Source organism: Leucoraja erinacea, chromosome 26 (assembly GCF_028641065.1).
Source record: "Leucoraja erinacea ecotype New England chromosome 26, Leri_hhj_1, whole genome shotgun sequence".
NCBI lineage: Eukaryota > Metazoa > Chordata > Chondrichthyes > Rajiformes > Rajidae > Leucoraja > Leucoraja erinaceus.
The window spans coordinates 13,997,214-14,023,988 of record NC_073402.1 but is presented as its reverse complement, the minus strand read 5'-3'; the positions used below and the strand labels follow the sequence as shown (position 1 = coordinate 14,023,988).

The window sequence follows — 26,775 nt, the reverse complement described above, 5'->3', positions numbered from 1 at the left end:
ATTAGATTATCTTTATATACCACATTTTATTTTGGCACTATTCATATCATTTCTTCCATGTTGTACTTCACTCTTAATTTCAGGATTGTACTTTTTTGCCATGTGTTAAAAATATACCTGACCTTGTGTGGAGAAATAGAAAAAAATGATTTTAAAAACAGTTATAAATATAGAGACTTTTGTTTTATACAGTATTTACTGTTTCCGGGTGACTACAGAGGGAGCATGTGGTCCTTCTGGTGGGCAGCACAGAGAATGGAGAGAATGATAGTAACATTTACTAGTTCCCTTTATTGTGTGCTTAGTATTTTTATTTCTTCTTTAAAATGAGAAATGAAAGAAAAATAATACTGGAGGAAATGCTCAGATTATAGTTCCAGTATGGAACTACCAGATGTGAACTGAAATGTTGACTGCTTCTATCTCTACAGATGCTGAGTATTTTAAGGATTTTCTGTTTTATTTCAGATACCCAACATCTGCATACATTTATTCTTGATCTCTTTGGTTTTGTTGTGCATTAATATTGCAAAGACATAATATTCTAATTGAGATAGGCACAAAATGCTGGAGTAACTCATAGGCTGTGGCTGATGAGCTTCTTTTATTCAAGTTTGTGACCCAACTCACGGAATTACCTGAATTTTTAACATATTGTGCAAAAATATTATATAAATTATACCTGAAACTCATCAAGACCAAAACCTGCACATTTAAAAAAAATATGAGAACAAATATGAGAAAAACCTCTAATTTTCCGAGTAGTAAATGTCCAATCAATGCACATTTGACATTGAGGCCGGACGCAAATTGACCAATCCCTTGCTTTGATTTATGGTCACTGGGACCCTGGGATCATGGCTGCCTCCTAATTACATCAAAACAATAACAAGGTTTCCAAGGAATAAAGGTAACTAGACTAAGTGGGACCCATTGGGTCCCGTTCTCACACGGGAGGCCTGGTCCCCCATTGCAATATTCCACCATTCACGCATAGCCACCAACTGCGCAGGTGCAGCTGCCGCGTTCCCGTTGTGATGCCCCTTGAACACAGTTCACACACACCATACACCAGGCACGTGCCGTGAGTAATTAGTCAGGGCAGGCATTCAGTCGGCTTTTAAAAAATCTTTATTAGAAAAGTTGTGGTCATGGTGAGAGTTTTAGTAATAGTTTATTAGTATTCTAATTAGTAATTAGTATGTTATTCAGGCCACCGGTGGGTGCTGAGAGTGGTTGGTCAGGTCGGGCCGCTGGTGGGTGCTGAGAGTGGTCGGTCGGGTTGTCGGTAGGTCGGTGTTGCAGAAAGCGAGTTGGCGGACTGACGGAGCCAGTGCTATGAGGGTGCTGAAGGCGGGTCAGGGGGCGTGCAGGGCAGTGCTGCTCCCCACCATCATTACAATGATCCAGCTGCTGGCCAAGATGGACGCGCTGCGGGGCCACACGTACGGAGCCCGCAACTGGTTTCCAGAAGGCTAGTATGGACATTGTTGGCCGAATGGATTCTTGGGCTGGCGGCTCAGTCACTCAAGCTGGTGGGCTGGCAGTTGACTCACGGCTATTCCTTGAAATTACATTTCAAGCATGGTGCAAGGCCACCAAATTCAAGTGCAGTTTCTTACCACATCAAGCAGGGTGCAACCACAAAAGGCAGCGAGCCATGACCTCTCCCTCCTCCATCTTGCAGAGACTGAGCCACGCCCACACTTCTGGGTTTTATTGTCCCTCCCACCAGAAAGGGCGTGGCCTTCATGGCGTGATTGACAGGAGAGAGAATCTCAACATTTTTTAAACACTAATAACTCTTATTTTTCATCGATAGAAAGAAATCCTCGGCACCTGAAGAGCGGAGGGGGACTCTGAGTAAGATGGCCAAAAATCACAGCCGTACGTCGTAGCGTTCTTTTCTAAAATCAATATAAAGCACAAACAGGAATTGGTCAAGATTAGACTTTTAACTATATAAAAGGCAAAGCAACTTTAATTAGGCAAGGAAATTATAATTAGGCAAGGCAACTTTAATTCGGCAAGGCAACTTTAATTAGGCAACACAGCTTTAGCATTTGCAAACCAAAGGCAACACAGCTTTAGCATTTCCTAACCAAAGGCAACACAGCTTTAGCATTTCCAAACCAAAGGCAACACAGCTTTAGCATTTCCAAACTATATTTTCAATCCACGTTAAGGGCACTGACAGGTCAGTAAAATCACTCACAGTTTAGTAGACGTGTTCAGTGTTATTCACAGCTCAGACTGAGAGACGTGACCCTCTCACTCCCTCATCTTGCAGAGACTGACTGAGGCACTCAACACTTCTGGGTTTTATAGTCCCTCCAGATGGGGCGTGGCCTTCAGGAGAGAGAATCTCAACATTTTTTAAACGTTAATAACTCTTTTATTTTTCATCGATGGGAATAATCCTCTTGTCCTGCGCAGCGGAGGGGGACCCTGAGTAGGCCAAAAATCACAGCCGTAAGTGGCAGTGTTTTTTCTAAAATCAATATACAGAACAACATGAAGTGGTCAAGATCAGACTTGTGGTAATATAGATAATTATACATAATTATGTATGATTACAGTCATATTCACATTTATATATATATATATATATATATATATATATATATGACGTGAATATGACTGTAATATACTATATATGGTATAATAATATATGGTTTAGACCGCAGCATGGAATTAGGCTCCCCATGGTGTAATATGGGCATTGGACACCAGATGGCGCTTACTTTTTCGACCTCATTTTCAAATTAGTTTAATTAATTAATGTGCAACTATTGGCACTGACGAATTATGATTTGTTTCTCAATTATATTTTATCTAAATCTGTGCAAAATTTCACGTAATTCCGAGACATGGGTCACGAAAGTTAAATCCTAGACATATTTTCGATACTTGGCCCGCAGCCTATCAGCAGATCAGGCAGCATCTCAGCAGAAATTGATAGATGACATTTCGGGTCGAGACCCTTCTTCAGACTCTCACATTCCTTTTCTCCAGAGATCCTGCCTGACCCACTGAGTTACTCCAGCATATTGTGTCATTTATCATTTTGTATCTATCTTCAGTGCAGACCAGCATTTGCAGTTACTTCCTGCACTTTATATTCTAATGACTTTGATATCTGTGGGAATCTGGTGTGTACAATTTTGATTGCAAGTCCAAATCGCTCCATTGTAATCAATGTGCCCCCAGTAGTGCAACATTAAACCTAATTTAGTGAATCGTGAAAGGCCTGGATAGAGTAGAGACTCAGAAAAATAGGTGCAGGGGTAGGCCATTCGGCCCTTCGAGCCAGCACCACCATTCAATATGATCAAGAGCTAAATCTAACTCTCTCTTGAAAACATCCAGTGAATTGGCCTCCACTGTCTTCTGTGGCAGAGAATGACACAGATTCACAACCTGCTGGGTGAAATTTATTTTCCTCTTAGTCCTAAATGGCCTACCCCTTATTCTTAAACTGCGACTTCTCCAACATCGGGAACATTTTTCCTGCATCTAGCCTGTCCAATCCCTTACGAATTTAATATCTATATTACTAAAAGTCTGATCTTGACCGCTTTTGGCCCACTGTGGTTTCGATTTCCGATAGAACGCCGCCACCTACGGCCATCATTTTTGGCCACCTCACTCAGAGCCCCCCTCCGCCTTCTGGGACCAGAGGATTTTTCCTATCGATGAAAATTCAGAGAGATAGTAATGTTTTTTTTTAATTGCCATTCTATCTGCTGTCCCCGCTGGCGGCAGGGGGGAGGGGCTATAAAAAACCTGGAAGTGTCGTCCCTCACTCAGTCTCTGCCAGACCCAGGAAGCGAGGGGGTCACGGCTCTCTGAGCAGCGAATAACACTGAACGCACGCACGTGAGTCCCCTCGATGTGGCTGTAAAGTGGCTGCTGCCCAATTGTTTGCCTCACCTTTTTAACAAGTATGTGTTCACAAAATTAATTTTGGTTGTCAGGTGGCTGCAGCCCAATTGTTTGCCTCGCCTTTCTAACAAGTTTGTGTTCACAAAATGAATTTTGGTTGTCAGCTGGCTGCAGCCCAATTGTTTGCCTCACCTTTTTTTAACAAGTTTGTGTTCACAAAATGAATTTTGGTTGTCAGCTGGCTGCAGCCCAATTGTTTGCCTCACCTTTTTTTAACAAGTTTGTGTTCACAAAATGAATTTTGGTTGTCAGGTGGCTGCAGCCCAATTGTTTGCCTCACCTTTTTTTAACATGTTTGTGTTCACAAAATGAATTTTGGTTGTCAGGTGGCTGCAGCCCAATTGTTTGCCTTGGCTTGGCTTTTAAAATCATTGCAACAGTTGGATGCCAGCCCAAGAATCCACTTGGCCCACAATGTCTATACCAGCCCTCTGGAAACCAGTACCTTCGGCCTGCACCACCCATACTAGCGCAACAGACAGCCCCCCCACTGGCGAGCAATATTGGAATTGGTGGAGAGGTGGAATATTGCGTTGGTGAGCAGCTCTCCCGTGTGATGCTGGGACCCAACAGGTCCCAATTAGTCTAGTGTTTCTATAAGAGAACCTCTCATCCTTCTAAATTCCTGTGAATACAAGCTCAGTCGACCCACTCTTTCATCATATGTCAGTCCCGCCATCCCGGGTATTAACCTGGTGAACCTACGCTGCACTCCATCCATAGCAATGTCCTTCCTCAAATTAGGAGACCAAAATTGCAGGTGTGGTCTCACCATGGCCCTAGACAACTGCAGTAGGACCTCCTTGCTTTTAAACGCAAATCCATCAAGTAGATATGGAGAGGATGTTTCCAGTAGTGGGGGAGTTTAGGACTAAAGGGCATTGCCTCAGAATAAAAGGATGTTTCTTTACAAAGCAGATGAGGAGGAATTTGTTTAATGAGTGAATCTGTGCAAGTCATTGCCACAGATGACTGTGGAGGCCAAGTCAATGGATATTTTTTTAAGGCAGAGATTGACTTGATAAGGCAGATATTCTTGATTAGTAAGGGTGTCAGGCGTTATGGGGAGAAGAATGAGGTTGAGGTGGTTAGATCAGTCATCGCGTTCGTTCGCTCGTGTATCAGACGATGTAACTCGCTGTTGGCTCCCGTCGTCATCCAACATGTTGACAGAATTGGTGCTCGACGCGTTACAGAGTGTGTCGAGTCGTCGCTTCCAGGGATCGCCACGGGGAGGCTTCTGTCATGATCCCCAAGATCAGCCATGATTGAACGGCGGAGTAGACCTGAATGGCCTAATTCATGGGTGGAAATCGTTTTTAAAACATGTGGGGGAGACAACGAGGCCTGACATCGAGGACAGGGGTCGGGAATCTATGGCCTACGGGCATATTTTTCAAAATCATCCGGCCCGCGGGCGTATTAAAAAAAAAAATTAGTTTTCGCGACCTAGGAACTGGAGCCAGTCCCGGGGCATGCAGGCGTTGTGGGTGCTACAGCCAGACCTGCCAGCCAACCTGGGCGCTACAACCAGTCCCGGGGCAGGCAAGCCGACCTGGGCGCGCAAGCGGCCTGGGAACTGCAGGTCCTTTGGCCCATCGTGTCCACGCCGACCAGCAATCACCCTGTACCCTAGCACCATCTGACACAATAGGGACAATTTACAATTTACCGAAGCACTTAACCTACAAATCTGCACGTCCTTGTAGTGTGGGGCAGGCGAGCCGACCTGGGCGCTACAGCCAGTCGCGGGGCGCGCGTGTGTCCCCCACTCGTAAAACATGGGGGGGGGAGGGGGACGGACAGCTTCCTTCCCTCCCCAGGATTTCCGCACATGTCTTGAATGGGTCGCATTGCCTTTATCTGCGCCTAGAACTTATGACCTTATGAATTTGTTGGAGCCTTTGAACGCGCACTTTATTTCCATCCAGAGATGCTGCCTGTCCTGCTGAGTTACTCCAGCATTTTATGTCTATCTTCAGTGTAAACCAGCACCTGCAGTTCCTTCCCACACAGAGTGGGGCTGGAGGATGTTCACCTCTTGCCACAGTCTCTTCCCGCCTGGGGAAGCGCGACCCCGTTTTCCTCCTCCGCACAGTGACGTCACGCAGCAGCACCCCGACTCCGGCTGCGTGTGACGTCACGGCGCGGTCACCCCGACTGTGCGTGACGTCACGCCGCGTCTGGCGGCGGCACTGCGCGTGACGTCACGGCGCGCTGCGTCTGGCGGCGGCCTGCGTGACGTCTCGATGCTGGTGCGACCAACATGGCGGAGCCGAGAGAGGAGGGTGATCACCGCGCCTCCAGATGCACAGGTTCATCGCGCACGGTAGGTCCATCCGCCGTAACTATCACTCCTGCCTGGCGGCGTTGCATTTCGCGTGCCGGTCGAACTGATATTTCAAGTGTAAAAATGCACGCTTTGAGAAGGAGAGGTGGAAGCACATTGAGGAGAGTGGTCTGGAGGGGAGGGGAGAGCGGAGGAGGAGGAGGAGAAGAAGGAGAAGAAGAAGGAGGAGAAGGAGGAGAAGGAGGAGAAGGAGGAGGGGGGGAGGAGGTGGGGGAAGGGGGTGGTCACTTGTCAGTCCAGGAGAGACACAAACACACACATGCAAGGCCTTCGGAGTCGGTGGAACGGAAACTGCGAATCCCCTTTATACCACACTGAAATACGCGTGCATTTGCATTATTTACTAGAGGGGCATTTAGCGTTCTGCAGGCTGGAGCTTTTTGTAATTCCAAATATTGCCCAAGTGGCAGGAGGGCTCTCTGGCTATTGTAGTTATGTTTTTATAGCTTGTAAATAACACAAAGTGGAACTTTGAATGGGGCCTTTAAAACATCGCGATAGTGACTTAGTGTGGCCCATGCCGTGTTATGCTTTTGTTTCTGAGAGAGTGGTCAAGATTTATTTATCGGGAGCCGGATCGTTAGTTTTCAGGCAACAAGATCAACATTATGTTTGATGAAACTGTGAGCATATTAGCATCCGAACTTTAAAATAAAAGTTAAAGTTTTATGTAGTTAATTACTAAAACTTCAGATGATTTTTCAAGATATTTTGCACAAATCTTGCAGAGCTTTTTGCGCGTCCTTTGTGTAAAATGAGCCCGTTGGGATAGGAACAACCTGGATGTATGAGTTAAATGTTACTATACCAAGTGGGACGGGTCCCCTGTCCTGTTTCCCCAACACAATATTTGACCACTTACCCATAGCCCCCATGGGAGGCCTGATTCCCCTCGCAAACCGTTCCCCAAGGCTATGTTCTACCACTCACCTGTTCCCTCAACGCAATATTCCACCACTCACCCATAGCCCCCAACTGCGCTGGGGCTGCTCATTTCCCCTTATTCACCCTCCCTCATTTAAAAAAAATGCAAGCTAGGGCTGGCAGGACTCGGTGTCCTGGGACAGCAACATTGTAGCAAGCAGGGCTACAATCCCATTGTGATGTCATAGCTGTAAGTGCCAGTGCAAAGGGAATAAATCTTTCTCAAATTGGGGTTTTGTACAGTTAAAAATGTGAATGACTTGTAAAATATAACATCAATCTGAACGAAACTTGAGTCACCACACCAGAGGAAAATTGTGAGTAACTTGGTTCTTGGGTCCTCCAAAATATTCCAACTGGAATTTAAACTGGAGGTGGTGAAGGGAGGGATTAAGCCAGAAAGGGTATAAAGAACACACACTATAGAATTTAACATAAAACATCCCCACACAGCAGAATCAAAGTTTCACACTGTGTGAGAAGGCACCAAAGTCAAAAATTGTGGTGCAAAAATTGTAGTGCTATTGTGTACAATTTTGATGTCGTTCCGGAATCACATGGGCACTCAGACAGACAGACACACATGCACAAAAAACAAGATGAGATTTTTAGTAATATATACTAGACCAAGTGGAACCCATTGGGCCCCATTCTCCCAAAGCAATAATGTACCACTCTCCCGTTCCCCCAGCGCAACCCGTTTCCACCACTCAACTGTTCCCCCAACGCAGTATTCCACTACTAACCCATAGCCCCAACGGAAGGCCTGGTCCCCCAATGCAACCTGTTCCCCAACGTAAGATTCCACCTGCCGCCCACAGCAATGGACTTTAAAAAAAATCCAATTGCACTTCCCCTGCCTCCCCCAGTACTTCCAATTCCACTTCCCTTCCTGTTCAACCACTTGCTGCCAGGACCATGACTAAGTGTTCTACGATGGCAACATTGTTGCAAATGTCGGGTGGAGGACTGTGAGATCCCATTGTGACGTCATAGCTGCAACTGTCAGCAATGAAGTGTTGAAGTGATTATCAAAGTGGATTTATTAACTTAAAAATGTGATAACTTGTGAAATATAACATCAATCTGAACAAAACTTTATACAAACAACCACATGTCAATGGTGAGTAAGGTGGTGCAATGGTGCGGGGCAAGTGGGGGTGCCGTTTTATTTTTTAAGTAAACATGGGAGGGGTGGGGCAAGTGGGGGTGCCGTTTATTTTTTAAGTAAACATGGGGGGGGGGGGTGCCGTTTCATTTTTTAAATAAACAGGGGAGAGGCAGGGCAAGTGGGATGGCGTTTTATTTATTTAAGTAAACACGGGAGGGGCGGGGCGGGGCGCCATTTTATTTTTTGTCAATTATTTTCCCCTATTCCCTCAATGAAAACCGGAGACAGCCTCCCCCCCCCCCTTCCACACATACACACACACGCCATATCTGTCTCTCTCTATCTCTATGTCTGTCTCTGTCACCTCTCATTTTGCCTACCTCAGTCAGTCACTGTCGGGTGGCAGCTGAGATCCCATTGTGATGTAATTGTCGGTGGGCGGAATGTTCAAGGCAGCGTATGTAAATGAGATCCCATTTTGATTGGAAGACTATGAGATGCCATTGTGACATCTACCTCCGCCAGGGGCATTGCCCCTTGGAATCCTACCACTCTCTCTTCCTCTTTTTTTCAAATTTTCCTTATCTCATGCCTGTGAAAGGAATGTAGGTGGGAGGGGGGAAATAGGTGCCAGCGGGGCTCAGATGAGAGGAGGTAAGAAGGGTGTGGGCAAGGAAGGGGTAGCTGTTAGAGGTTACCTAAAATTTGAGAATTCAATGTTCCTGTCGTTGGATTGTAAGCTGCCCATGCTACCAATATGAGAAGCTGTTCCTCCAGTGTCTGCATGACAAAGATAATCTTGGGCTGCAAAGTCCTCTGCATAAGAATGGGATTATCTTTAATTTGTGCAGAGTTCACAATTTCTTATTTAAATGGGGGAAAAGAGTAATTGTAATGTTTACTTTATTTGCAAGATTCAACGAGGTTGACATAAGAAACTACGGATGCTAGTTTTAAAAAAAAAAGTCAAAGCAGGAGTAACTCCACAGGTCAGGCAACATTTATGAACAATATGGATAGATGACCTTTCACAATTCCACCAGCTTCTGCATCCATCACATTTATGTCACCGCAAACGTGATTCCACCACTGGTCACATCTATCCATCTATTCCCCTTGGTGCCTTCTGCAAAGGCCAAGGTCTACTGAATCACCTGGTTGCTAGCTATTTTAACTTTTTTTTCCATTCCTATGCTGATCTTTATGTCTGGGCTTCCATTGCCAGAGTGAGACCACACAAATGTTGGTTAGCTTATTTCTCCTATTTCTCACCTCCCACCTACATTCCTTCACAATTTGTAACTCAGTCCTTTTGTCTCACATCTGTCTTTTCATATCTGGTCTGGGTCCAGCCACCTGCTTATCAAACTACTTACCCACCCCACCTGTATTCACCTATTACTTACCAGGCTTTGGCCTGCCCCTCCTCTCTTCCAGTTTTTTCCTCTCCCATCATCACAAACAGCCTGAAGAAGGGTCCCGAAATGTCACATCTCCATATTCTCCAGAGATGCTGCCTGATCTACTGAGTTACTCCAGCACTTTCTGTCTTGTCTTGCTTTATTTTTTTAACAGACATGATATAGTTGGGATTACGGAGACATGGCTCCAGGTTGACCAAGGCTGGGAGCTAAACATACAGGGGTATTCAATATTCAGGAAGGATAGACAGAAAGGAAGGGGAGGTGGGGCGGCATTGTTGTATAAAGAGGAGATTAATGCAATAGTAAGGAGAGACATTAGCTTGGATGCTGCAGAATCTGTACGGGTAGAACTGTGAAATAGCCAAAGGCAGAAAACGCTTGTGGAGTTGTGTACAGACCACCAAACAGTAGTGAGGTTGGGGATCAAACAGTAAATTAGGGATGTGTGTTGCAAAGGGATAGTAGTTATCAAGGGTGACTTTAATCTACATATAGATTGGGCTAACTAAATTGGTAACAACACTGAGGAAGAGGAGTTCCTGGAGTGTATATGGGATGGTTTTGTAAGCTAATATATAGAAACAACTAGAGGGCAGGCCATCCTAGAGTGGGTATTGTATAATGAGGAAGGATTAGTTTGCAATCTTGTTGTGCAAAGCTCCTTGGGAAACATTGACCATAATATATGGTAGAATTGTGCATTCATAGAAAATTACACAGTTAATTCGAACAAGGGTCCTGAACATAAAGAAAGGTAACTTTGATGATATGACAGAATTGGCTAGGATAGACTGGCAAATGATAATTAAATGGTTGACGGTGGATGTCAAAGATTTAAAGATTGCATGGATGAATTACAACAATTGTTCATCCCTGAATGGCGTAAAAATAAACGGGCAATACGACTCAACCGTGGCTAACAAGAAGGGAAATTAGGGATAGTGTTAAATCTAAGGAAGAGGCATATAAATTGGCCAGAGAAGCAGCAAACTGGAGGACTGGGAGAAATTTAGAATATAACTAGACCAAGTGGGCCCGTCCTTTCTACGCGCGGTTGCGGAGTTAACGCAGGCAGGGGGGGGGGGGGGGGGGGGGGCAGCCTGCGGTGTCACTCACACACACACACACACACACATACACACACACACACACTCACGCGCACACACACACACTAACGCACACACACACACACACACACACACACACTAACCACCCCCACACATACACTCTAACCAACCCCCTTGATATTATATTAAAGCTATTCATTCGCTCCTTTTACCCATCCTCATCCTATCCACTCACGCATAGCCCCCACGCAGGCACGTCTAGAGATGGAGAGGGGGGGGGGGGGGAGAGATGGGGCAGAGACAGAGAGAGGGGCAGAGACGAGAGAGAGGGGCAGAGAGCGAGTGAGAGGGGCAGAGAGGCCGGGTGGGGGGAGAGAGGCCGGGGGAAGGGAGAGCAGGTAAGGGGAGAGGAGGAGGGGGAATGTAGGAGGGGGAGAGAGAGGGGAGGAGGGGGGGAGAGAGGAAAAAGGCCGGGGAGGGGAGAGGAGGGTGGAGAGAGGCCAGCGGAAAGGAGAGAGGGGAGCGGAGAGCAACGGGGAGAGGGGCACCGCGAGCAAGATGGTGCAGACCCATTGTGATGTTATCAGCAAAAGACAGTCGTGTTTATTTCAAAGTTTTGTCCGATTTTTGAACATTTTCATTTAATTCGAGAAATAAAGCATGAAATTTTCAGATACGGCGATTTCGGACTCCAGGGGACAAATCTCTACTGGAATATGTAAAAAAATTGCCTTTAGCACGTCGTTTCTTCAAGAAGATACAAACGCACACAGACCTACATACACGTCAAAATCTTCAGATAAGGCGATTTCGGACTCCACGGCAAAAATCTCGACCGCAATATGAAAACATTTAACCTATTGTGTTTAGTTTTTGAGAAGATGTGATCACCACACACACACACACACACACACACACACACACACACACACACACACACACGCACGCACACTCAGACTTTTGAATATATAGATACATATGATATGATAACAGAGTAGGGCAAAGGGGTCAGTTAAGAGGGGGGAAATGGAGTATGAAAGAAAACTTGCGTTGAATATAAAAACTTACTGTAAAAACTTCTTTAGGTATGTGAAGAGGAAAAGATTAATGAATACAAATGTAGGTCCTTTACAATCAGAAACAGGTGAATTTATAATGGGAAACAAGGAAATGGCAGACCAGTTATACAAGTACTTTGGTTCTGTCTCCACTAAGGAAGACACAAACAATTTTCCAGAAATACTAGGAGACCGAGGATCTAGTTGGAGGGAGGAACTGAAGGAAATCCACATTAGTCAGGAAACGGTCTTCGGTAAACAGTTGGGATTGAAGGCAAATAAATCCCAGGGCCTGATGGTCTGCATCCCTGAGTACTCAAGGAGGTGGCCTTAGAAATCATGGATGCATTGGTGATCATTTTCCAACGTTCTATAGACTCTGGATCAGTTCTTGTGGACTAGAGGGTAGCTAATAGAACCCCACTTTTTAAGAAAGGATGGAAAGAGAAAACAGGGAATTATAGACCGGTCTGCCTGACATCGGTAGTGGGAAAAATGCTTGAGTCGACTATTAAAGATTTAAAAAGCCGTGACAGGATTGGTGAAAGTCAGCATGGATTTATGAAGGGGAAATCATGCTTGACTAATTTTCTGAAAATGTTTGAGGATGTAACAAGTAAAATGGATAAGGGAGAGCCTTAATACTTAGACGCAGTTTTTACTTGTAAAACCACAAATGTTTTCTCCTATCTTATTTCCCCATTACTGCAGAAGTATGTTGACATGTTTGAGAATATGATTTTTCAGGATAATGTTTTTTGTTTTTTAGCTATTTCATATTTCAGATAAGCACACCATTCATTGCCTGAATTCAACTGTATTCTTTGTTCAAAGTGATGGTCAAAACTCTTGTTCATTTATGTAATCTTTTCCTGGATGCAGATGCCAATATTAACAGCTGTGATATTGAGACTGTCTATAGTACAAATATGGGCACAGAGCATTATGTGCTCTGGTCCCAAGTCAGATTTGTTGCATTCGACCCCTTCATCTGTATTGACAAATTTGATCCAGATCTAATTTTAAAAATATATAGTATTTGGAAATGATACCGTTTATTTTACATTTTAGCTTCTTTAACATAGTACAATACCACAAGACATTGAACCAACAGACATAGATTTCAAGAAAGGTGCATATTTTAAGAACCTTCACGTGGGATAAGAGAAAAAGGAGTTGAAAGGTTTAAATAATAAATTCTAGAGCGTAGGAGCTTAGCTGCCTCGGGCACAAGCCCATAGGTGAAGGAATTAAACGGGGATTAAAGATTGAGAAATTGAGTGCATATATCCTGCATGGTTATAGGATTGATAAAGTATTGCATTATTGGGTATTTGGATAGATCAGAATTTGAGGATGAATCGTGTAGTAGACTTGCTATGTCAAGTCATGACATGTACAGTAGAATATTATTTGAGTGCTGTCTTTCATGAAGAGGAAAGTTAAGTCAATGGATATTTTTAAGGTGGTCATTGACAGATCTTAAATAGTATGGGTTTCAGTGGTTATGGGGAGAAGGCAGGAGAATGGGTTTGAGAGGGAAATATAGATCAGCCATTTTTGAATGGCAGAGTAGACTTGATGGGACAAATGGCCCAATTCTGTTCATATAACATGAGCTTATGAAAGCTAGGTCAGCAGTGCTTTGGAATCGTGTGGCAGTAACAAGAACATAGTCAAGGGTCATATTGAGGTCAAATGTGATGCAGCAGTGTGCAAATTGTCTGGTTTTTAATTACATGGGAAAAGGATGGAGTTTGTGCTGACAATTATAGATTGTGATGGGATTGGAATATGTTGGCTAAACACTTTAACAGTAAAGCCATGTCAGAGTTTGATTAAATCAGAGGTGGTGAAAGAAGCATAAGCAGTTATTTGTGCAGTTCTGAGCTCTTGGATATTCGAGTATTAATCTTGATTACATTTCCCTTTTTTATATTGGGCACTTTAGCAATTGTAATTTCCTGGGCCCTGTCATTGTGAAGAGTCCACATGCAGGTCGTTCCCAGGCTATGGGGGAGTTCCATTTCTGTTTGCAACCCAAACAATTTGCCAGTCGGAAATGCAATTGCGAACAGAGTTCCAGCATGGCAGACGATGCCCACAGCCCTGCAGCAATTAGCAAATACATTTCTCGACAGGGTGTACATAAATTGGGTGTTTGTAAGATGGGGTGGACCTGCATAAATTTGGATGAAGGGAACTGTTAACATACCTAGTAATCTGTTCTTCTGCAGAAAATACTTTTGCACATTCCTTACAGTACTCCAAGCTTATATTAAATCAGCTGTTAAATAATTCTGGAGACCTCATTACTCCATTTCCATGATGTGATCCCTTTTGCTTTCAGTTGTGATTTTCCCATTACCACTTAGTTTTGCAGGTTTGTCCTGTAGCATGAATTAGCTATTGAGATTACATTTTATACTTCAAAAAGTATTATCTATCTTTGTCAGGCCTCATTTCAAATTGCCTTTCTCAAGGCAAATTTAGTCAAGGATTGTAATCCTTTCCCTTAATGTTTTTTTGACACCAAAGGTTAATGTGGTGATCTTTTTCTGAGCTTTCAAGGTCTAGATGTTTCCCTTGAATACTTACCAGAGGTTGTATTTGAGATGCAGCCTGATCAGAGCAACAGCTTATAGCAACTATAATACAATAACATGTTCTTGCTGGTATAATTTCAGCTTGTTTAACACAACGCAGTGATCAGTTCCCGGTTGTGGATTATGTACTTTTATGCCTCTTGGATTGGAGGTTTCATTTTGAACCATTGAGTTTGCTGGCATGTACAGATGAGTATTACCCTAAGGGTATGAAATTATTTCTTAAACTTCTTATATGGAGTTCTGATATTCACAGACAAAGCAAAAGCCTGTTGGTGTAATTTCTTTGAGGTAATTATTGCTGTTGCCTCACAACTCGAGTCACCTAGCTGTGATTCTGAGGAGTGTAAATGGAGTTTGTACACTCTGTCTGGGTGCTCTGGTTTCCTTCCATATCCCAAAGGTGGGTTGGTAGGTAAATTGTCCCGAGGTGGCAAGAGCAACAGCGGGTGAGAGAGAATATATTATAGACGTGTTGGAATGAGACTGAGAATTCTCTGAGAAGCTGATATAGACTAGATAGGCCAAGTGAGAAGCAATGGTCTTTACATTTCCTAGAAATATTTGGCCCTGATTGGTGGTGATACTGATGCCGATCTAAAATATAAATGTTTTTCAGCATTCCAATAATTACCTTTACAAACTGCTCTAATTCTGCGTAGTGTTAATAAACAAAAAAGAAAGATATCTACTTTAAGATAATGAAGTTTTCTAGATGTAACTTCCAATTCAATTTCAAAAATAATTTATTCAAAAGTAAAAAAGTAAATCCCTTTATTTGGTTCAAATGTAGACTTTTCTGGGTTTAAAAGTGGTTATAACATTTTAAAATATTATTGCATTCATAATATGGAATTTTGATGCTTTAATACTTTACTGGTATGAATCAGAATTGTGGAACGTACTGAATTAATAGAACATAAATAAATATGTAGGAAGAACTTGGCATAAATTTATTATTAACCCCTCAAGGGACTTCTCAGAATGTATTGATCAGATTTAAAAGGTTTATGTGGATTTATGTTTCTAAAATAAATCGCTATGGGCAGTTAAATGTTTGTAGACCCCAAGAGAATACAGATGGCATGACATGTTTGATATAAAAAAAGCAAATTTTGCCTTTCTGGAGAGCGATGAAAGGGGTGTCATCGTGCCGAGGGAAGTTGGTCTCACCAGTGCCAGAGACCCGGGTTTGACCCTGACTGCGGGTGCTGACTGTGTGGAGTCTGTACGTTCTCCCTGTGACTACGTGGTTTTTTTCTGGGTGTTGCTATTTTCTCCAACATTCCTAAAGCGTGCATAAATTGCCCCTAGTGTGCATCTATAAATTGCCCCTAGTGTGCAAGACATAGAGCTAGTGTACGGGTAATGGGATCAACTCGTGGCTTGAAGGGCCTATTTCCAATCTCAAACTAAAACTATCTCTAAAACTAAACTAAAAATACCATTATTATGTCATTGCATAATGTTTTAAATGGTAAAACTGCTCCATTCATCAGCACTGATATGCCTCACCAGTAAATGTATCATGTTAGCCAATTGCCCATTGTCATTATTTTGCTCATTTAAAAAAATTATATTTATACAGATAATACAGGTTTTATTTGTCCAACTGGTTTGTTGAACCCCTCAATGGCTTGTTATTTACAATATGTTATGCAGACAAATAAAGTTAATGTAGACACAAGAGAATACAGATGTAGACACAAGAGAATGACAGAAATTGCTGGAGGGACTCAGTGGAGGGAAATGGACCAATAGATTTTTTTGGCTGAGACCAAAAGTTTTTTTTAATGCAAGAAATGTAATGTTTACTAGACCAAGTGGGACCAGTTGGGTCCTTGTCACACGGGAGGTCTGGTCCCCCATTCCCCCAACTGAATATTCCACCACTCGCCCGTACCGAACGCAACCTGTTCCCCCAACGCAATATTCCACCACTCACCCATAGCCCCTCATCCTCCCTCTTTTTAAACTTTTAAAAAATGCAAGCACTTGCTTCCAGGACTTTAAAAAAAAATCTAATTCCATTTCCCCTGCCTCCCCCAGCACTCCCTCCCCCTCCTGTTCTGTTTTTAAAAGTTAAACATTTGTTGGCAGAACTGAGTGTTCCTGGATTGAAGCAATTCCCCCTCCCCCTCCTGTTCAGCTGAAAACTTGCTGGAAGGGCTGAGAGATCCTCGATTGCAACTTTGTAGCAAGCTGGGCCACAAAGGATTTTATCTGCTAATTTTTTCTTAAACTTGAATTTCTAAAGTTAAGAATTATGTATAACTTGTAAAATATAACATCAATCTGAACAAAACTTGACACAGACCACAGGACAATTGTGAGTAAGGTGGTGAGTAAGGTGGCAAAAAATTTAGCGTTATCGTGTACTGTTTTGGCGTAGTTCCAGGAGCTCAATCACGGCACACATCTAAACAAGCCTCACCCGCTGAGTTTCTCCAGCATTTTTGTCTACCTTCGATTTTCCAGCATCTGCAGTTCCTTCTTAAACACCCAAACAAGATGATAGTTTTAGTAATATACCAGACCAAGTGGGACCCGTTGGGTCCAGTCCCCTCAACGCGCGGTTGTGGGGGAGGCAGCCTGCGACGTCACGCACACGCACACACTAACCACCCCTCACACACACACATTAACCCCACCCCCCATTGAACAAGTTGGGTCTTTATTCTTTGGAGCGCAGAAGGTTAAGGGGGGACTTGATGGAGGTCTTTAAAATTATGAGAGGGATAGACAGTGTTGATGTGGATAAGCTTTTTTCTTTGAGTAGGGAAGATTCAAACAAGAGGACATGATTTGAGAATTAAGGGACAGAAATTTAGGGGTAACATGAGGGGGGACTTCTTTAATCAGAGGGTGGTAGCTGTGTGGAATGAGTTTCCAGTGGAAGTGCTAGAGGCAGGTTTGGTTCAATCATAAAGACCATAGCTATCCCTTCTCCAGGGCCAGTCAATATTGTTTTAAACATGGCAAGGCAGCACCCTTTTTATAGTCAGTTTATGTTCAGGGACTGAAAACACTCATCCGACATGATCCTTATTCTTTGCCCATAGTTCGTAGGGTACTTGGACCAGAGCCACAGTTGGCAGATCCTTAGTAGGCAGCTGCTGCTTTTCACAGTGTCCCATTCCTTTATGACCCATGTGATCTTTCCTTCTGTGTCTTTGGCAACTTTAGAACATGAATTGTCTGTATGTCCTTCAGCCATTGTATCATTTTTTCCTATTCCTTTCGTTGTTGCTGGAGGTCTAGTAGCTATGATTAAGTGTGACTCAGAAGTGTCCCCCCATCTCAAATCGATCCCTTTGGTTTTATTCCTAATCCCGGAACCCCAAAGAACAAATAAGGGGTCACTGTTAATTGTTGAAGTTTATTCACCCAGAGGGAGACTCATTCCTGGTATCCGTGATTAGGGAGGCACCTGCATAATTCAGTGCAATGCGTCCGCATATGTTCATGGCTGGTTTCAACAAGATACTGTAAATACTGGCCTTTTCTTTTAATTTTTTGCATGGCTTCCTTTTACCTCCAGTCTTGCAGGAGGACATTCAAGTTCATACTTCCTTTTTTCAATTTCTTAGCAATCGGTTATGTGTATCCAACGAGGATTATTTTCGACCTTCATTGCTGTAGGTGTAGTCATTAGTACTTGGAAGGGCTCTTTTCACCGTTCTCCCAATTTCCTCCAATCCCAATATCTTATCAGTTCATGATCTCCTTGTTGTAAGGATTTGCCGTTATGGTCAGCTGGTTTCTGCATTTCTCTGGTTCATTGGTTTCTGTAAGTGACAAGTTTCTGGTCACTTGCTGTGCACATGTAATTAATTCATCACTAAGGTCCTGTCCAGTCTCAGTCAAGGCTTTACTTAAACTCTTTAACTACGTACAAGGCAGACCCTTTAAAAATAGGTAATTATAAATAAAAACAATTTCAAATTAGCAGATTTTTTTCTGAGATAAAGGCATTTCCAATTCTCATCCAACACCTCAATCTGAATTCCACCTGGCCAGTGCGCAATTCAGATCTCTCTTGAATTCAATTCGAAAGGTAAGAAATAGGATGAAATCAAACTTAAAATACCGACAAGGTCACCAATGCTAATGCCAGGTTATGCGGCAAAGAAAATGAACAGTCTCTTTGCTGTGCCCCATCCGCTGTTTAATAAAAGTTGAGAAAACAGAGAATAAACAGTTAATTTCCACATAGATAGCCAATGCATTTCCAAAGAGCAAAGGAAAAGAAAATAACTGTGTGCGGCTCACCGCCCACACAACTGCAACTTCTTAAAAATACACTACCTTTTAAACCGTATGAGACTCTACAAAGATTTATCATGTAAATGAGCAAGCTCATTCAATGACATCCTATTTGTTTTCGGAATTATTGGATTAATTCAACATTCACCCAGAACCGGTTTGACAAACAAGAAGCAGTCTTTAAGCTCACTCACTCTGCACCCTCTTTTCTGTGACATTCACACAAATTCCCACACCTCATGCAATATGCTGAATCTCGGTATTCACACACGTTAAAGCTATAACATTCTCACTCAAGAGTAAAACACAGTTATACACTCCCCAAGGAAATGCAAAACTCTTAAAACTTTGATAAACCCAAAAATGTTGATACTTTGTTCATAAATACGACACATACTGAAGAACGGTCTCAACCCAAGACACATTTCTGTTATCTTACTCGACTCTCTGTCTGTTGCTGCTGTTACTGCTCCCTCCCCCTTAGACACAGGTCATTTCATTAAACCTTCAAAGTGTAAGCTACATTCCACATTCCCTTCCCTCCTTATCAGCAAGAGTAAGGAAGTGTATATAGTGTAAACGGAAAACATCAGGTACACAAATTTGTCCGAGAGGGGTGAGCCAGAGGCCCATCAAAGGGTCAACGGCGCAGCCCCCTCATTTCCAAAGATCTTTTTACATGGCAGAACTTTACATAAATTAACTTTACGTTCCTTTGTCTTGCAGAGCTGTTCTGTCTACTAGAATCTTTGGTTCTGTAGGGACCAATGTGCAGAATTTGTAATCCACTGTGTGGGTAGTAATGTTGTGGCCTTAGTTGTGGCCACGTATGGGCATTGCACTTAATAATGGCTAGTTGGACTGGGAGGGCTGAAGCCTGCAGTAGTTGGTGTAGTAGCAAGCTTTGTTTATAAGTTGTGAAAGTCTTCTTTTTGTTGGAGTGCGAGAGTTAGAGAGAATTGCTGCGGTGCCTTGGCAGATACACCAGCAATGAGTAGTGTAATGTATCCACTGCCGGTAGAAATTAACCAAGCCCAGAAATGGGATTGGTCCGATTCCCTGTCATTCAGGGTCTTGCCACACCTCACATTATTAAACTGTACGAAAGTTTTAAACTGTGCCGACTGTTGGCTGCAAAATGTTAAAGTTCTTGCGGGCTAGTTAAGGTACAATGCCTCGAAAGCCACCAGCTCGACATCCTGCTTTTTTCATTTCAGTCTTCTTTGATTTCTCTGTTGTTTCTCTTTCTCTGGTGCTCTGGGTTTGTTTCACTTCAAACAGACAAAAACACAATAAAATTAGTAATTGAGTAGTAAAATCTTTATTTTGCCAGGTGGGTGTGGCAGTAAACTCTTACAATATGTAATATACTGACTATAGGTTCACTCTATCCCCACACACAGATGTAATGTTCAATCAGATATGTTTATACCCCAATAATCAGCGATTTAGCAATACCTTATCTCACAGAGCAATGTACAGCCTCTTGCCTGTTAAGATTGACAGGTTCTTCCGAGAGAGAAAAGGTTAGCCCATATATATGGTTATGCTAAATAAGCTATTTTTTTGCAGATTCAAGCAATTTTGTTTTTTGACCTTGTTGATCTATTGTTTGTACATTGCAATCTGTAGAGCAGAGGGAAAGAACCGTTGTCTGAACATTCTGCTGATTGTTTATATCATAATGGAAAACATTCATGTAGTTGTGCTGTTATCTCGCTAGTGTTATGGGCGAAAACAGTTCTGTTAGCCTTGCTAGTGTAATAGGAGAAAGGTGAAAGCATCCATTTTGTAACTTTTAAATCTTTGAACTTTCTCACTCTGTCTCCTCCATTGTTGTGTTGCTACGTGGAGAGTTGTGAATCTGTGGAATTCTCTGCCACAGAAGGCAGTGGAGGCCAATTCACTTGATGTATTCAAGAGAAAGTTAACAGAATCAGGATATGGGGAGAAAGCAGGAACAGGGTACTGATTTTGGATGATCAGCCATAATCACATTGAATGGTGGTGCTGGCTCGAAGGGCTGAATGACCTACTCCACCTAATCTCTATGATCTATGTTTCTATGAGAAAACTATTGCAACAGGTATGTGTTGAACTTAAAACATAAATTTTGAGCAACCCAGGCCAGGAAGTATCTGTGGAGAGAGAAACATCTTTCATGATCAGGAACTGCAGATGCTGGTTTAAACGAAAGATAGACACAAAAAGCTGGAGTAACTCTGCTGGACAGACAGCGTCATTGTAGAATTTCATGTTGGCGTTCTTTCAATGTGCATGTTTGTGGAGAAAGGGAAGGGATAGAAAAATGAGCATGTTTTGTGGAGAAGGGGAAGGGATTGACAAAACCGAATGTTAGATATGTGGGAAATGTGCAATGTATGCAAGCTTTTTAACGCAAACATAATTAATGAACGTGTCAAATATAGTGATTTTTTTTTAATGGTACTTTATTTAACTTTCTGAATATTGAGAAGTAGAACATTCGTTGTGTTGAATGATCACCTACACTTTGCCCCCTTCCTACCTATAGGATGAGGATTTTCTCACCAACACCGCTTGTCATTCTCCTGGTGCGTGGGAAGAAGATGGCGATGCAAGTAAGTGCTCTAATTTTTAATGTTTTTCTTATTAATAAAACTATTTCATTAAACTGTGAAAGATTAAATTCTCAACTTTTAATATGGTGCAATAAAATGTCAGCAAGACATAGCTGTAAAAAGTATTATTATTTTGCTGTACATACGTATCCTGTCCAGTTAGAAATACATTTCCCAGGTATATTAATTTAATTCATTTTGAATATTCAGAAAGTTATTTTTTTGTTAATGAATTTGTGAGGTTATTGAGTTGTAATATGAAAATAATTTAGCAGTTGAATTTTGTGCAGCGATGCAATGGTGAAGCCATGCAAAGCGTTTGAGGGATATGTGATTGAAGACAGTGAAGATAATTATTAAGAATTATAGTGACATTTTCATCAGTTGGGACAGTGAGGCGAAGAGTGGTTAATTCAGTGGGAGGTATCGAACTTTAGGAAGTCAAACCAGGCCAGAACATTCACAATCATTAATTGGGCCCTGGCGAATTGTAGAGCTGCAGGATTCAGGAATACAACTACATAATTCTCTGAATGTGGTGTTATGCATGGATAGGGTGGTGAAGGAGGCTTTTGGCATGCTGGGCCTCATCTGTCAGGAATTGAGTATAAAGGTTGGGATGTTCAGTTGCAGTTGTACAGATGGTGAGGCTACATTTGGAGTATTGTGCTCAGTTTTGGTCACCCTGCTATTGGAAAGATGCCATTAAGCTGGAAGTTTTATGAGGATGTTGCCATGATGCCCTGCTCAAACCTTACATTGTTTGATGATTTGCAAATTCTCATCACTTCATATGTTTTTGCCTTGCTGCTACAAACAAACCTCAAAAGATTTTAATTTCCTCTTCTGCCACTTCTGAATCTCCCATCCCTTTGGTTAATCATTAACAAAAGCTGAGCTCTGATGCGACTTTCAGATGGAACAAAGAATTGGGACTTTAAATGGAAAGATGTAATTATTAAAGTGCTCAACAATCAGTACTTGGCCCACAACTATCTATTAACGTTTTTAATAACTTGGAGGGTCAGTGTGTCGTATGACATAGAATAGATTGCCATGTGTTACAAGTTTAAAAGTAGAGAGGTATTGTTGCAATGGTCTAGGGTATTGATGAGATTGCACCTGGAGTACACTGTACAATAATTCCTCGTATTTAAGAAAGGTGATACACGCATTGGAGATAGACCAGAGAGTTTTTAAGGTAATTCCTGAGATTGGAGGGGTGTCTTATCTCGAACAGCTAATTGCGTTAGATTTATACTCGAGAGTGAGGGATAATTTTATTGAAATACGAGATCTTTAGGAGGCATGACAAGGTAGATTTATTGTGGGCAAGTCTCCAGCAAGGGGAAATGGTTACACGGTAAGAGTGGTTAATTAAAATTGTTCATACAAATTTCTCTTTGCAGAGGATGTTGTATCACTGGAATTCTTTACACTAGAGGGTTGTGGAGATTGGATCACTTACAGTATTTTAGGTGGAATGAAGATAAGGGAATAGAGAAAATGGCATAGAAGAGGAGTTGGGATAGATCAGCCATAATCTCTGGTGTGGCAGGAATTGGGGACAAGTCCTATTTCCTGCTTTTAATTTTTTAGACAAACATGTTTAGCTCGTTATATGTCTGTGAATTGTATTAGAACATTTTTTCAAACTTTGAAGGGTTTTAAAAATGCTTCTTGTAAATTTTAAAAGTCCTGTAATTTTGACTGCATTTTGTAATTAAGCCACCAGTTGGCATTGTTTCCACAGGTAGGGTTTTTACATTGATCTTTCTACACGTAAGTAATATAGGATTGAGTGTAGCCAATGCCTTATGAAATATAAAAATTATGATGAAGTAGACTGAGATGTATTTTTATCTTGGAGAATAATTTGATGGTGAATGGATATTGTGAAAGATGCGTGTTTATGGTTAGTATGAAGAATTATAAATATATTTGGTTTAAAAGCTGAATAAAAGGTATTTATTTTAAACTGTTGAGACTTCATCTCATACTATAGTATCACTAAAATTAAGTTACAGGCGTTGCTTCATAAATGCTGTTAAGGCACTTTATCCTTTGGCCAATATTGTTCAAAACTTTTCCCAAATAAAACTCATTTTCATATCAAATCAACCCATGTAGAGCTGTGTATTTGTAATAGAATAAGCTAGTAATTGCAAACTAGGAGCGTCTGTTCATCCGCCCAGCTTACTTATGAGTGAAACTGCGTCATGAAGAATGGTTAACACAGGACATCATGAAGCAGATGGCACCACTCGATCCCGAGTTGGAGTGAACACCATAGATGGATAAATAGATTGAATGCAAATCATTATCGGTCCTCTTTCAAAACATTTAAAAGTTCTCCTCTTAATGCCACGGTTGCTTGATAATTTATCCCTGAAAACTCTTAATTTTAACTGTTTTTAGTCGCATACTGAATAAAATGCTGGATCTGCAAGGGTGTAATCCTGTATGGATGAAATAAGAGTGCTAACTATATGATGAGGCAATAACCTGAAATAACTGCAGTTGTAATTTTATGTTTACTGTAGTTTTAATATTGATGTCCAGTTTTCAATGTAATGACTGTGTTTTGTATATTTGTATAAATTGGGCACCATTTCTCGCCACAACTATTATCATAATAATGGAATTTATTAATCACTCAGACCAGCCTGATGGCCCCCCTGATTACTTTGTATCTGTTTGTTTAAGAAAGAACTGCAGATGCTGGAAAAATCGAAGGTAGACAAAAATGCTGGAGAAACTCAGCGGGTGAGGCAGCATCTTTGGAGAGAAGGAATAGGCGACATTTCGGGTTTTGGGTTGAGACCAGACTGATGTCGGGGGGGTGGGGGGGGGGGGGGGGGGGGGGGGGGGGGGGGGAGAAAAAGAAAGGAAGAGGCGGTGACAGGTGTGGGAGAGCTGGGAAGAGGAGGGGAAGGAGGGAGAAAGCAACGACTATCTGAAATTGGAGAAGTCAATATTCATATCACTGGGGTGTAAACTACCCAAGCGAAATATGAAGTGCTGTTCCTCCAATTTGCTCTGGTCCTCACTCTGGCAATGGAGGATGCCCAGGACAGAAAGGTCGGATTCGGAATGGGAGGGTGAGTTGAAGTGCTGAGCCACCGGGAGATCAGGTTGGTTATTGCGAACTGAGCGGAGGTGTTGGGCGAAGCAATCACCAAGCCTGCGCTTGGTCTCACCACTGCAATAATAGGTAATAATTTGAACGAAAGTGACAGGGGAATGAACGCCTATGCAACACATGTGTTATTTGAATCCTAAAAATAGGATGAATCCTGGCCAGTAGGTAGAACAGGGAAAGTAGAGACGATTAAAAGAGCAGAGATGTTGATATGGGAGAGACGCAGGAAAGAAATGGAAAAAGAGAATTAAGGAATGGAAAGCGGAGCAGAGAAGAAGTATGAGGAGAGAGGGATAGAGTTCAGGAACAGGGATGGCACTATGAAATAATGGAAAGTGTTACAGCTAGAATGCCAATGGCCAAGGTAGAGAGAAAATGCTGATCAGAAGAGGTCAGAAAACAAGCAATTAATGGTTTAGAACAAACCCGGTACCGGTAAGTCATCTGGAGACCCCTTGTCTGACATGGGGACCCTGTTTATAGAAGAGGGGGAATGAAGGAATAAAGTTGGAAATAGTGTAGACCACCTTTCCCACACAAGATTCCGCAGCAGGGAGGAGGGTCCAGCACTCCTACATTAAAGGGCACCCCTAGACAAAAATGATACTGATAGCTACTCGGATACTGAAAAGGCAGATGAGAAAGAAGGAAAAGGGCTGAGGCAGAAGAGGAAGAAGGAGCAGTAATTGAAATCAGCAGTGAGAGAGTTAAACAACGCAGAGCCCCAGAGGGAGAAACAGCAGATAAATTAATCAAAAATTGGAAGAGGGAAAAAAAAGCATGAGAATTAAGGCTGGCTCAAGAACTTTTAATCACAAGCCACCAGCCTGTACTGTTTAAAACAAACTTGCCTTCGAACTTTGAATAACTTTTGGCACAGAGCTCGCCTCTGCTGGAGAGAGAAAAAGACAGAGATGAAGTTTGTGAATGACCCAATGGTTGTGAGATGTGGCAAGATCCTGGTCGGTGGGGGTGCTGCAAGCCACAGCTCTGCCAGCAGCGTGTTAATCTGTTCTACTTTTTTTGTTTTTTGTGTATGTCCTAATGTGTGTTTTTAATGTCTCTGTGTGTGGGGGGGTAAGGCGGAAACCGTTTTGGTCGCCTCCTCCACGGAGAGGCGACCTTTTCAATGTCGTGTCCCCCGTGGCCTAACAGCAAGGATTGGTGCGGCCTTTCCCGGAGACGTGCCTGGGGCTTCAGTTGCAGGCGCAGCGAGGGTACTTTCGTCGCGGAGCGGGCAAGCCCTCGCTGGGGGTCGCTGGAGGGGAGCGCTCCGTTCGCTGGCCTGCGACAGCCTGAAGCCGCAGTCTACGGAGCTGCAGCTGGCGCAGCGTCCGGATCCTCGTTGGGGACCTGGGAGAAGAAGAGCTTCGACCGCCGCCCCGCGGCCAACCTCTACCGCGGGCGCAGCGTGGACTTATCATCCTGAGCGGGGTCTTTCACCGGGGACAACTGGAGAAGAGCTCCGACCGCCGGCCCTGCAGTCGGCGGTGCTTCTTGCTGCGGTGCGGCGGGGACTTTTAATCTTCGACCGCTGGCCTGCGGCCTACACCATCTTGAAGCTGCGATCTCCGGTGGGGAGCCACCAAATCGGGACTTATCAGGACTTACCTTGTTTGCACATCTGGACGCCCGCATCGGCGACTGCGGAGGGTTGAAGGTCCCGACCACGGGGGAAAATGGAGGAGGACTGGCCAAATTTTGTGCCTTCCACCACAGTGATGAATGCTGTGGTGGATATTTGTGTTAAATTTGTATTGCGTATTGTGTGTTCTTTTTTATTGTACCGCTGCTGGCAAATTCATTTCACTTGCACTTCATGTGCAAGGGACGAATAAAACTTGACTTGAATGACAGGGAGTGTGACCAATCACAATCTGGATCACTGTCCAATCACAGCGCCCAGGTTCCTGACTGACAGGGAATTGAACCATCCCATTGTGAATCATAGCGGCCCGCCCATTCCTGGCAGATGAGGATTTGATGGCATTGGTTAATTCTTTTTCATTTTAACTCTCATTCTAACAAGAAGAAGACTTTTACAACTTAAAGACAGTGCTGACCACGACACTAGCCTCAGCTTTCCCAATCCACCTAGCCATTATTAAGTGCAATACCCATATGAGTGGCCACAAGTGTGTGAATATCTGAGATTTAACATATTGCATGAGGTGTGGCAAATTGTGAGTGAATGTCACAGAAAAAAGGTATAAAATAAGCAAGTTTAAAGATTCTTACGTGTTTGTGGAACTGGTTCTGGTGAATGTTGAATTAATCCTATA

The 26,775-nt window shown here is 42.8% G+C and overlaps 1 protein-coding gene across 4 annotated transcripts in view; it reads left to right on the top strand.

Moving 5' to 3' along the window:
• The window catches only part of LOC129709667 (zinc finger MYM-type protein 4-like), a 175,289-nt gene that overhangs the window by 57,502 nt on the left and 91,012 nt on the right, over positions 1-26,775 (top strand). For 3 of the 4 annotated variants that reach the window (XM_055656165.1, XM_055656167.1, XM_055656164.1), the window contains exon 3: positions 21,285-21,351. In XM_055656165.1, the coding sequence (XP_055512140.1) occupies positions 21,285-21,351 (67 nt within the window). Of the gene's footprint in view, positions 1-6,120; positions 6,275-21,284; positions 21,352-26,775 lie in introns of those variants that run through there. The other variant, XM_055656168.1, reaches the window with a different exon arrangement.